General features: G+C 42.3%; 1 protein-coding gene across 1 annotated transcript in view; it reads left to right on the plus strand.

Moving 5' to 3' along the window:
- Positions 1-13,704, plus strand: part of LOC131686784 (midasin) — a 30,712-nt gene that overhangs the window by 558 nt on the left and 16,450 nt on the right. The window contains exons 3-4 of the mRNA XM_058970779.1: positions 18-6,037; positions 6,103-6,537. Coding sequence (XP_058826762.1) covers positions 18-6,037; positions 6,103-6,537 — 6,455 coding nt within the window. The remainder of the gene's footprint in view (positions 1-17; positions 6,038-6,102; positions 6,538-13,704) is intronic.

Genomic DNA, 13,704 nt, shown 5'->3' on the forward strand with positions numbered 1-13,704 from the left:
ATTAGAAATATTTACAGGTTCAGCATATTGTTTTTTCGCCACAATCCACCACCTTTCGGTGTGGAAGAATTATTGAACTATGTTCCGAAGAGTAAACAGCAGAAAAGTGGCAAACTACCGGTCACGGATCTGGAACTGGTTCAGTGCTGTTATCGTTTTCTGATGGCAGATACGACTTACTTTCGATCAGCTTGGAATTGGTCGGATTTTTTCGAACGATTCGGTGGAAAAGGTTGCCATCGGCAAAGGTATTTCTATAATAGAATCGTAGCGATGATTACTGGTATGAGCCAGAGGCAGTTGAATGAATTGGATCGGGACATTCCAGTGGAAGTGGTCGTCAACGAACAGATGCTACAGAATGTCGTCGACTTGAGGCGAGATGTTTCGGAAGTGTCCGGCAGGAAAATTCGTTGGGATTTTAAGAGTAACGTCGTCACTAATGTGGGAGACGTAATTCTGCCGATATTTGACGTAGACAATTGCGAGTTTTATCGAAGTCAGGCAGGTCAGAGGAACGACTTGGTGATTGTTGATTCGACGAAGTTGAATTTGAGGAGTTTGGCGATGGGAGTTTCATCAGGAAAAGCAATTTGTTTGTCTGGACCGGTTGGCTGTGGGAAGACCTCACTCGTGGAGTACCTAGCTAGAAAGACCGGGAGGATTGGTCCGAAGGTTCAGGAGATAGAACGAAGGCTGAAAGCACAGACAAAACAGAGAAGTAACAAACGAAAAGCCAATGGAAATGCTGAAGAAGCGTTTGATTTTAATTTTGAGAAGTTAAGAAAGGAAGCACCCATGAATGGGTTTCTTCGCGTTCAGTTGGGTGATCAAACCGATAGTAAGATGCTGCTGGGACAGTATCGATGTACGGATACTCCGGGGGAGTTTGTCTGGCAGCCGGGAGTGTTGACGCAGGCTGTCATCAACGGTTACTGGTTGCTGCTGGAGGATTTGGACTCGGCGACGCAGGATGTTTGTACGGTGCTGACAAATTTGTTGGAAAATAATTACCTGAGTGTTCCTGGTTTCCGAGACTGTCTTCGAATCGAACCTGGCTTTCAGTTGTTTTTGACACTTCGAACGCACAAGTCGAGTAGTGCGGCTCCGAGCACTTATAATCTGTTGGAAAAGTATTTGTATACGGTGAATGTGCTGCCACTGAGTCGACCGGAGCTTTGTTCGATTATTTGTACGAATTTTCCGAAGCTAAAAACAGTAGCTAGCCGGATTGTGGATATTTATTTGACCTTTTCAAGCGGTTGCCATGCAATTGGGAATGAGGAGATCGATGAAAATATGGGAATTTTGGAGGAAGCTCGAGACGCTAAAAGCAACGGAATTTCGGAGGAGAATGAGGATTGTCTACCAAGATTTCAATATGATAATTTGTTGGGTAGCTTACCGACTTCGGGTCGTTTAGTTTCCACCAGGGATCTGATCAAACTGTGCAGAAGATCGGAGCAAAGTTTTTCCGTTACTAGTATGGAGTGTGCCTATTTTGCGTTTCAGAACGCAGTGGATTTGTTTTGTTCCCATCTGCCGGCCGGAGATGCTAAACGGAATTTGGTGGTGAACATCGGCGGTAAGATTGGTATTAACAAGAGTCGCTGTGAGCATATTTGCGATGATTACAAACCAGGTGTTGATGTGTCTGCTTCGGCTGAAATCAAAATTGGTCGAGTGTCGCTTAAACGAAGCTCCGGGACAATGGAGCAGGAAAATGATGAGAATGATGAAACGTTTCTGTACAAAAAGCTCCGACTGGATGAAAATGCTTCTTCAAAGGTCAAGACGCAAAGTTTTAAATTGCAGAGTGAAGCTCCGACATTTTCTTTTACGCGTCCGGCATCGTGCTTGCTGGAAAGGATAGCCGTTTCAGTGGCTCAAAATGAACCTACCCTGCTGGTCGGTGAGACGGGAGTCGGAAAAACTAGTTCCATTCAATATCTGGCCTATCAGACACGTCACAAGCTGGTTGTGGTTAACATGAACAACCAATCGGACGTGTCCGATTTGATAGGAGGCTTCAAACCGGTAGATTTGAGCTACGTGGTAACTCCGCTTCGCTACGAGTTCGAATTTCTCTTTAACAAAACCTTCAACGCACAGAAAAATGAAAAGTTCCTCACGAATGTAAGCATCTGCTACAAACGCGGCGAGTTCAATGTTCTCGTCAAACTGATGCTGAAAATAACGGAAAAAGTATTTGCACGAACAACCACCGAATCGAATCGACAGGAAGGGATCTATGAGAAATGGGCAAACTTGCAGCAAAGCCTTCAAAAGCTCGATTCCCAGTTGAAGAACTCTGTGAACGTTTCATTCGCATTTATTCCTGGCTCGCTGGTCAACTGCATCCGCAATGGAGACTGGGTACTGCTGGATGAAATCAATTTGGCCTCAACGGAAACGTTGGAATGTCTGTCGACCATCCTCGAACCGGATGGGTCGATTATTCTGCTGGAGAAGGGAGACTTTGTTCCGGTGAAAAGACATCCGGATTTTCGTATCTTCGCCTGTATGAATCCAAACACAGATGTCGGAAAGAAGGATCTTCCGGTTGGCATTCGGAATCGTTTCACGGAGTTTTTTGTTGATGAACTTATCACGGAGAATGATTTGCTGATTCTGGTGAATGATTATCTGGGCAGTACGGGGATTCAGAAGGTTCGGATTTTGAATACGGTGAAACTCTATCGAAGATTAAGGGCACTATCGCAGCTGGAACTGAGTGATGGTCTTGGAAATAAACCAGTTTACTCGTTGCGAACGCTCTGTCGGGCTTTAAGCATATGTGCGAAGAATCTGTGTGGTTCAATCGAACGTAATCTGTATGAGAGCTTCTGTCTCAGCTTCCTAACTCAGCTGGACATAAAATCACATCAAATTGTGCTATCATTCATCCAGCGGACACTTCTGAATGACATCAATCAAGCTATCTCCCATCAGATTCCTAAGCCAAGTCAGGGAGAACAGCTAAACTTTGAAGGGTACTGGATCGAAAAGGGACCGAAAGAAGTTCAGGAATGCGAGAGCTACATTCTAACTAGCAGCGTCCGAAGCAACCTTCGAGATTTGGCTCGTATCGTTTCTATCGGGAAGCTACCAGTGCTACTACAGGGACCAACCTCCGCCGGTAAGACCAGTCTGATCGAGTACATTGCTAAGCGTAGTGGAAATGTGTGCCTTCGAATCAACAATCACGAGCACACCGATCTGCAGGAATACATCGGAACGTACGTGGCAGATGTGACCGGTAAATTGTCTTTCAAAGAGGGAGTTTTGGTTGAAGCCATGCGCAACGGTTATTGGATTATTCTGGACGAGCTGAATCTGGCTCCGAGTGATATTTTGGAGGCACTGAATCGTGTCCTCGATGACAACCGGGAACTGTTCATCCCTGAAACGCAGGTCGTTGTCAAAGCGCACGCTAACTTTATGCTGTTTGCCACCCAAAACCCACCGGGTCTGTACGGTGGTCGCAAAATGCTATCCCGTGCCTTCAAGAATCGATTCATCGAGCTGCACTTTTCCGAAATTCCCCGAGACGAATTGAAGGTGATCCTGGAGAAGCGATGTCTCATTCCCAAATCCTACTCGGAGAAAATGGTCAAAGTCATGTCTGACCTTCAACAGAACCGTCGCAGTACCAGTAAGCAAAATTTTACCCTTCGTGATTTGTTCCGGTGGGGAAATCGGTATACTTTCGCTGATCGAAAACTTTTGGAAGACACCGGCTACGATTGGAATCAGCATCTAATCGATGAAGGTTATCTGATCCTATCGTCGAAAGTGCGCAACTTGTACGAAACGAAAATCATAGAGAAAGCTCTGTTTACTCACTTTCGGAAACAGGTTTCGGAAGAGAATCTTTTCTCCTTGGGAAAAGATACATCCAAGGTCACCCGTGATATTCTGGAGAAGCTGGAGAAACAAACCGTCTTCGACGGTATAGTTTGGACATTCGACATGCGTCGAATGGCAGTACTGACCGCTAAAGCACTGGAATTCAACGAACCTGTTCTGCTGGTCGGTCCCACTGGATGTGGAAAGACCACCATCTGTCAAATCTTAGCATCTGTTCGGGGAAGAAATCTAAGGATCCTCAACTGTCACATGCATACTGAGGGAGCGGATTTTCTTGGTGGTTTGCGACCATTCCGAGAGGCAGATTCGGCGGAGAAAGATTCCCGACAATTGTTTGAGTGGTCCGATGGTCCACTGATACTCTCGATGGCGGAAGGAGGGTTTTTCCTGGCAGATGAAATTTCCCTTGCGGAGGATTCGGTGCTGGAACGATTGAACTGTGTGCTGGAACCGGAGAGGACACTGCTGTTGGCGGAGAAAGGAGGAGTTTCTGCGCAGGCCTGTGAGTTTGTGATAACCGCAGCGGAAGGTTTTCAGTTTCTGGCAACAATGAATCCGGGGGGAGATTTCGGTAAGAAAGAACTTTCACCGGCGTTAAGAAATCGGCTGACTGAGATCTGGTGTCGGGCTACAGACTCCAAGGAAGATCTAATTCGTATCGCCGAACACTCACTACGCAAAGGTCTGTCCAATCCTGACGCTAACCTGGACAAAGTTGCACAAGTACTGATCGACGTGGTATTCTTACTACGGAAGAAAATCGACAAACTAAACTTTAGCATTCGTGACGTGCTGGCTTGGGTTGCGTTCATTTGCAAAAATCAATCGAATCTCTCCTTAGCAGAGTCGCTCGCCTACGGCTTAGAAACAGTTTTCCTGGATTCGTTGGAAATGTTACCGTACGAAACGTACGACGAGATTGTAGCTATACGTCAGGAGATCCTCGCCAGTTTAAACCTCCTGATCGAAGATTTGCTAGGCATCAAACAAATCAATCTCAATCGAGGAACTGCCGTCCAATCAACGGAGCTGACCTTCGGAATCACACCTTTCTTCACCCAACTTAACCCGGATCAACGAGACCGTCAGACAGAGTTCATGTTCAGTGCCCCAACAACTCAGAAAAACCTGTTCAGATTACTTTCCGCTCTCACTTTGGACAAGGCAATTCTGCTGGAAGGTCCACCAGGAGTTGGAAAAACATCTCTAATAGAAAATTTAGCTCGAGTCACCGGATTCGCTATTGTCAGAATCAATCTCTGCGAACACACCGATCTAGCGGATCTCTTCGGAACGGATCTACCAGCAGACGATCACGTGCTCGAAGGTACCGAACCTCGCTCCACCAAACTAGGTTCGTTTGTATGGCGCGATGGCCCCCTTCTGGCAGCACTCAAAGCTAAAAACACCTGGATCCTACTAGATGAACTTAATCTTGCTCCTCAAAGCGTCCTGGAGGGCCTGAATGCCATTCTCGATCACCGAGGTGAGGTATTCATTGCCGAACTGAACAAAACTTTCAAGCTAAACAAACGAACACGAATTTTCGCCGCTCAGAATCCTCTCCGCCACGGCGGAGGTCGTAAGGGACTACCTCAATCCTTCCTGAATCGATTCACCAAAGTTTACCTGCGGAAACTGGAACGATCCGATCTGCTACATGTCATAAACGGAAAATACAACAACCACTTCACAAACATCGGTGAACAATTGATTCGCGATCTCGGACGACAGTCCGGTGGAGAATTCAGTTATTTTGAAGCTTTAGACTCCCCGGAAGCAGAATCGATCCGATTTGACCTATCCGAGCGAATGGTGCGGTTCTCGGAAACGCTGGAAACCGGTATCGCCAACTTGGAGTTTGGCTATAAGGGAGGTCCTTTCGAAGCAAACCTACGGGACATTCTACGATGGAGTGAATTCCTTTGCAGTGAACGAACCGGATTCTTTCACAAACGCTTTACAGCAGCTCCCTCGTCGCATCACAATTTTCTGTTGGTTCTGTTCGATAAAATGAAACTAGTGTACTACCAGAGGATGCGAACCGACTCGGACAAAAACTACATCCTGTCGACGTTCGGTCGAGTGTTCGCTTGTGACGCTTTCGAGTTGGATCAGCTATCTCGGGACGTCGGCGTATATTGGACGGATGATAAGCTCTATCTAGGTAATTAATTTATTACATTCTCTCACAATTTTTATATTTAACTATTCTGATTCTACCCCACTCAGGCGACTTAGTGCTGGACAAGACCGGTCGAGAAAGCGATGAGATGAGCAATGCGTCACGGCAAACAGCACAAATGGCTCCTCTTTTGCTGACAAGCCAAATCGAAACGTTGAAAAGTGTTGCCGAATGTACCATGATGGGTAAACCGGTGATTCTTTGCGGGTCTAGTGATTGTGGGAAGACCAAGCTGGTACATCTGCTAACGACATTGAGTAAGCAGTTTTGCAATGTAGATACCATTGATGATTCCGTTACCGGGAGCTTCCAGCAGTTTGATTTCAATCGGCATTTGGAGGAGATTTCTGCCTGCATTGAAACGTTTGTGTTGGACACCGTTAAGGGAGCTGTACTGGGTGGAGGCAAGGACGGGCGAAAATTATTGGTACAGGTGATCAGTAGTTGGGAAAAGTATGCACGGTTGAATGATGGTAAACTTGGTAAGTTGAATTTTAACTAAAGTTTTGCTTTTTTGTGTTTCGAATTCATCTCGTCAGTAACTAGAACCATCTGGGTGTTTAGTTAGACGATGTATATAAACTAGTACCCAAATTAGCACTAGCTAGACACAAAAAATTCCAAACAGTTCACACGACAAATGAATTTTGTTTTTAACCAGAAAATTTTTCCGAACTGGAGAATCGATAAATGGCAATACGGGTACGCTTATTTTGTACTAAGATAGATTTAGAGCTACTGCTGCCTTGAATGTTTCTTATAAGATCCTACCTAAGATTCTATTTCGTCACCTATGAATTAGAAGAATGTGAAGTTATTGACGGAAACCGCCAATTCTTGGAAGTGAATCAAGCCGAATAAGGCTGCTATCACGAATGATTTCTTTGGAGAGCAGCTCTCTTCTATGAGCCCTATAAGTGGGGGAAGCCCATTTGGCATAGTCATTTGGCATAACGTCATTTGGCATAAAATCGTTTGGCATAAAGCCACTTGGCATAACCATAGCGCGATTCAAGTGGTCATTTGGCATAAGGCCATTTGGAATAAAGGTCATTTAGCATAATCGATTAAAACAAAATTGAAGATAGATTGCCATTTGGCATAATTACCATTTCGCATAATGCCCATTTGGCATAAAGGCTATTAGGCATAAAGCCATTTGGCATAATAGACATTAAACCTAATTTCTCAGGTCTATTTGATTAACATGTAACCGAAATAATATGATACAAAATCGGTAATTTTCTGGTATGCAGTTTCCCGAATTACCATTGCACGATATGGACTACAGTCGTGATTCACTGGTTGATCAATTTTTAACTGGACCGCTTTTTAGTTGGACCTCCGCTAGTTGAATCTGAATGTCAAAATCTCATGTCAATTCACTTTTTCAATCAAACTGACAATAATTAGAGATGTGACCAGGTGCATTTTCGGTCCAACTAGCGAATCAATTTCGTTAGTTGGACGACTGTTCACAAATTGCCTGAATTTTCCGGAAATACAATAAAACTACAGTTAACATTGAATTTGTCCTAGAAGACCTGCTATGCAGCCAACTGCGTTTTTAGCTTTCCACTTTCTATTGAACATGAAAATTTGTTTGAATTTTCTTCATTTTAAATGCAACTATGAATTTCTAAGAGTTTACATTATTCTGAATATTGTCAATTCTTTGAAAAATTTTGATTTCGATAATAACTTAAAACATCTGAGATTTTGCTTTCTTTTATATACAGATGTAGTAAATTGCTTTAACTTTTAATTTTATTGCTTTGAGCTTTTTCCTTCTTGTGAATATGAACTAGTCGAGATTTTTCCTTCTTTTAAATTTAGACAGCAAACAAAAGTAAACGTCAAAAGAACAAACATTCGGAAAGCAAGATACTATATATCCCGAATTAGATTTCATATTGTATATAAAGTGGTTAGGTTAAAAATTGTAGTAATCCAAATATTAGTAAACGGCATGGGTTATCCAATGGTTCTTCTTCGCTCGTTCCCTCTAATAGATTTGACATGAGATCTGTAGTTTTAAACTAGCCTATCAATAGCAGATTACAATTACAGATTTTTTGTTGCATGACATTTCACAAATTTTTTAACTTTCATGCAAGATGACAAAAATAGTTCTAAATGTTGATTCCTTTTTTCAAACTTTAAACCTTAGCAGTTCTGGGAATCGTACTTATTTCAGTGAATCAAAACGCCATAAATATTTGAACGGGTATTGCCATACTTTATGCCACATGGCTCTTATGCCAAACGACTTTTATGACAAAAGACCATTATGCCAAACGACCGCAATAGCATTCAATATCCTGTACATTTTATGCCAAATGGCCTACTATTATTTTTTTCTTATGCCAAACGACTTTATGCCAAACGACGTCATCTCGTTTAACGTTTAACGTCATAAACAATCTCTTAAAACTAAATTTGGCATATCCCAATCTAAAGGTAAATAAAAACTCGCTTGTAATTTATTACTTTTGCTCAAATCTGAGATTTATTTGTTTTATAAAAAATAGACACTTTACGAAGCTTCGTAAAAATAAGGTAAAGTCAAATTTCGGTTTTTTGAAGTTTTTGTACCCCAAAACCAAACAATATACTCAAAAAGTATAACGAATCAGTATTTTATATGTTTAGAGTAAAAATCATTCTAAATTAAAATGATTCGGTCGACTATTCTGGTTTAATAAGCGATCTACGAAAAAAGTTTCGAGTGATCAAAGTCACCCCGGTTTACAGTACGCGTGGAAGCCCCATCCGATCCAGTTCAACTACCATTTGTTTGACTCGAGCATTGCAAGGCACTCTCACGTCAAGGATCTCCGAGTCATCATAGATTCGGCAGTAACGTTCAAACCACATGCTTCATACATTGTGGATAACGTATCATGACAGGGTTCATCGTCAGGAATCAAACATATTAGCTCAATTGGCACGTTCTCTGTTATTGGTATATTTGTGCCTTGCTATGTCGCCGCATCACTTTCCTGGTAGAAAGGGAAAGGGAGGTTAAAGAAAAAAGGAAGTAGAAATGGATAATAACATACAACAATCACAACACAAAACAATAAACAGTCTGAATTCTTCACTTCCATGGGAATATTGAATTCTACTGATAATGCCAATAGCTTTTTACCACAATAGCATATCCTTTAGTTTTCATGGCAACATGACCGAGAACTCCCGACATGATTGTTGCCGCTGCGAATAGTTTGAAAAAATCGTACTCAGCGGTACCGAATGGCATATCAGCTGTCGTTTATGGTCGTTGTGCTGCTTTCTTAGCCGAACCTTTGTGCAGTATTTTCAACAAATGGTTTGAGCAAGGAACTTTTCCGGTGATATGGAAGGAATCTTTCTTGTTCCCGGTTCATAAGAGCGGTGACCGTCGAAATGTAAGGAACTACCGTGGCATAACTAGCTTATCGGCATCATCCAAGATATTTGAAATAGTTATGAGCACCGTCCGTTGTACTTTCTGGCATCAAAAGCTACATCTCTACCGACCGACATGAATTTATGCCATGACGATCCGTAAGCACAAACGAATCTACGAATTGAACATGTGCGGAAAAGATTTGTTCGACTCGCTCTACGAGACTTTTCGTGGCGGAGTCCTTTGGATCTACCACCGTACCCAGATCGATGCCGCCTGGTCAGCCTCGACCCATTAGAACGACGCAGAAAAATTCAACAAGCAGTATTTGTGGCGATCAACGCCGAAATCGGCTCTACGAAGATTCTATCCCTTATTGACTTCCGCGATTCACAGTGACCTCTACGCTGTACAGGCTTGCTTCAACCAGGTTGAACCGTACATCGAAAACTAAATATCAGAATGATGGGGGTAGGCGTAGCGTATTGGTAAATCGATTGCCTTGTACGCAGCGCATCTGGGTTCGAGTCCCGACCCAGCACATAGGGTTAGAAATTTTTCAAAAGAGATTTTTCTAACCCGAAGAGGTGAATGACCTCTATAATCGAAATAAAAAAAATATCAGAATGACGGTTCGCGTGACCATCCAAGAACACGCGAATATATGAATGAGCACACGCTCACTCACGAAGTCACATACACGCAAGCACATACGACAATCACGTTAATATACGAACGCTTAAACTCTTCGCGATCGCGCAAACTTGATATTCACTAGACAACATGTTCCATGGCGACACGACCGGGAACTCTAGTGGTATAGAAGAACTCACTTTCTTCTAGCATCTGAACCGTACAACGAAAATTCAGTATCATATTTACGGTCCGTGCGCGATCATCCAAGAACACACGAATATGCAAAAGGATACACGGTCATAAAATAGAATTTATACACGCGAAGTTATATACACGCTAGTACACGCCACATGCAAATACCTACGCAATCAAACAATTTAACGTACAAATGCTCGAGACCTTCGCGATGATACACGCGATCGGGAAGTCTCTACGCCCGCACATATATAAACCGTACAATGAATATCATTAAGCCTTAAGCAGTGTTTTAGTGGGCGATATAGCCTGTCTCGTCTGCAATTGCAGTGAGTGCTTCTGACGGGGAGCCCTTTCGAGAAGCTAGTTCTACAGCTCCGAAATATCGAAATGACATGAGCGACGTCATGGAGTTAATGAATCTAGAACATCAGGAAATTGTTGATCCGACAACACCGATATTCAAGTTTACAGCCTGCCGAGCGGTGGGAGTCAAGCACACTTTGGATGGAATACCAGCGACAAAGAAAGAATTGAATGATAGAGTGCTGAAACAAGCTGCATTCGGTGCCAGGAATGGGATATACCACAATCGTGGCAAGATTTTTACGGATGCATCAAAGAAAGGAAATTAATGTGCCATCGGAGTCTACGTCGACGATATCGGACATTGACTCAGTATAAAACTGCCGTTGGAGACTAGCAACACATCGGCGGAACTGCTGGCCATATTAGAAGCTACATGGATCATTGAGAGTCCATAGCCGGCGAGCTGTGTTATTTACGCGGATTCTAAATTGTCCCTACTGATCACGAGCAACGTCATAGAAGAAGGTGAAGGAGAAAGCGTTATCGTGCGAATATTAGAAACGGTACAGAATTGGAACACCGATTTTCAATGGATCCCTCCGCACGCAAACATATACGGCAACGAAAATGCAGACAATTTAGCTAAAAATGGGTTAACCAGGGGTGACATTGCGCATCTCGAAACGAAAGGTTTATTGTATGCAAGCTTGTATGAAAAAGTCGATTCGAAATGGTTCCATGATGACGACCTGTTCACAGTAGCCAAGAATCCGCAGCTACTAAAAATGCATTATCTATCTATCTATCTACATTAGAGTGACAGAAAAAATGACCCCTATCGGCCCATGCTTGAGTCGATTCCTAGTCCCACCAGGAGTACTTGCTCTAAATTTGAAGCAAATCGGACAAGTCTAGCTACCGGACCAACGTGCCTGAAGTTTGAATGGGATTTTTGGCCAATTTACATGGAGAAAACCTTCTAACTCGCATATTCGCCGCTAGGTGACACTATATGCATCGTATTATCACTGCAAGTGAAAATGAGAAAGATAATTAAATTGCCTACAAATTTTTCGAAGACTGCTAGTCAATCCGTATTTAGTAAAAGAAGTTATTAAACTTTTAACGAAGTGATGTCTGAGTCAGTTTTGCATGGGGCCTAGCAGTTCATGATTGTGGATCAGTACTTGATTTGCACGAACTAAACATTTTTGTGAAATAATGGTTAGGTTTAGGTCAATAGTATGTTCGGAAGATTTATAGTAAGTAATACGAGTCATGTTTTGGTTAGAAAATTTTAGTTCCACATTTTACCACATAGATGGCGCCAACACTAACTTTTCAACGGAAAGAGATAGAGATTAGGTGTCTTCCACAAAGTTGTAGAGCAAGCATTTCTAAATGAAAAGTTAGTGTTAGCGCCCTCTATGAGATTACAAGTAGAACTAAAATTATCTAACAAAAACATAACTCGTATTATGTCCTACAATTCTTGTGAACATACTATTCAGCTAAATCTAACCACTTCGTCAAAAGTTTAATAACTTCTTTTACCAAAGCCGGATTGACTAGCAGTCTTCGACAAAGTTGTAGGAAATTTAATTATCTTTCTTATTTTCACTTACAGTGATAATATGATGCATATAGTGCCACCTAGCGGCAAAAATGTGAGCTAGTGGGTTTTATCCATGTAAATTGTTGAAAAATCCCATACAAACTTCAGGCACGTTGGTCCGGTAGCTAGACTTGTCCGATTTGCTTCAAATTTAGAGCAAGTACTCCTGGTGTGATTAGGAATCGACTCAGAGGTGGGCCGATCGAGTTTTCAAAAATTCATGATTTTTCTGGGCACTCTAATCTACATCTACACATATATAAAAGTCAATGTTTGTATGTCTATGATTTATGGACTCCCAAATGGCTTAATCGATTGCCATAAAAGTTTATACATAGTAGGCATTTGTTATGGAGCGTGTTTGTGTGCTACTGTTTGGGGATTATCTGCCCGCCAGATGGCGCTTCAGAACAAATTGTGTTTTCTACTATTTCGTTGAAAGTCGCAGCAACGCGCGATGGGTATTAGCTAGTACTATCTAAAAAACATAAATTCGAAGCGACAAACAAATGGTACCAGGAGTACTCAAGAGACAGGGAACAAAAATTCACTGAAATATTTGAAGAATTTGGCTACTCGCCATGATTTTCTTAACTGGATATGTGCGGTAAAAAAACTAGATTTAAGGGGGTTGCCATAGAGAACGCCTTATAAATCGATAACCTTTAGTCCTATACGCTCAAGTTCCTCAACAAAATTCTTCATTACGAGCATTTCTAAGACTTTGTCGAAGACACCAACTTTCTATCTCGTCAGTGCAAAAAGTTATTTTTTTTGTTCGATCATAGTAAGCCATGCCTAATTTCAATTGTTATCAGATCGTGGGGAATAGTCATACGAACAGTTCCTCCAAAGCCACCTTGTGAATATATTCGATAGTTTGGCCTCTAGTGAATTAAGGTCACCTTTTTGGCGTTTCCGACCACTGTGAGCTGGCAATCGGCGTCATAATGCTGGGTAAGATGCGCCAATGCGTGATCAAGTGAGGGATGATCGGTGAAATAGTGTATATTATTAAGGATCAAAGTTCGTTTCTTCAGTTACAGCATCATCAAATGTGCACTGCTCGCTCGAAACAAGACCTGAGAGCAAGAAAGAGTTATTTTACCCAGCTAGAGCGTGTTTGTCCAGATAGACCTGGAGGCAATGTACAAACTTATGGGCCGGACAGTCTGCACACTGTTACGAAAGACAACGGCCAATGATGCGTGAACTTCACAGGACATTAATCGAGTTTGAGAATTAAGCACGACAAGCCTCTCGAAATTTGCAATCACCAATAGGTTTGAAATATTGCATCGGATGAGCAATAGATATGAGAGATTCCAAAATATATTGTTTTGTGGGAGAACGCCCGTCAATAATTCGAAACTCATCGTATGTGATGAAATGTATGTTGACAGCAGAAAATAGAAACAACCGTATGTATTCCATCAACGACAATATCGTTGTATGGTAGAGCCAGGAGCCATATTCTCACAGTCACGTCACCTAGTGACTAGA

The sequence above is a fragment of the Topomyia yanbarensis genome, chromosome 3, assembly GCF_030247195.1.
Source record: "Topomyia yanbarensis strain Yona2022 chromosome 3, ASM3024719v1, whole genome shotgun sequence".
Classification (NCBI taxonomy): domain Eukaryota; kingdom Metazoa; phylum Arthropoda; class Insecta; order Diptera; family Culicidae; genus Topomyia; species Topomyia yanbarensis.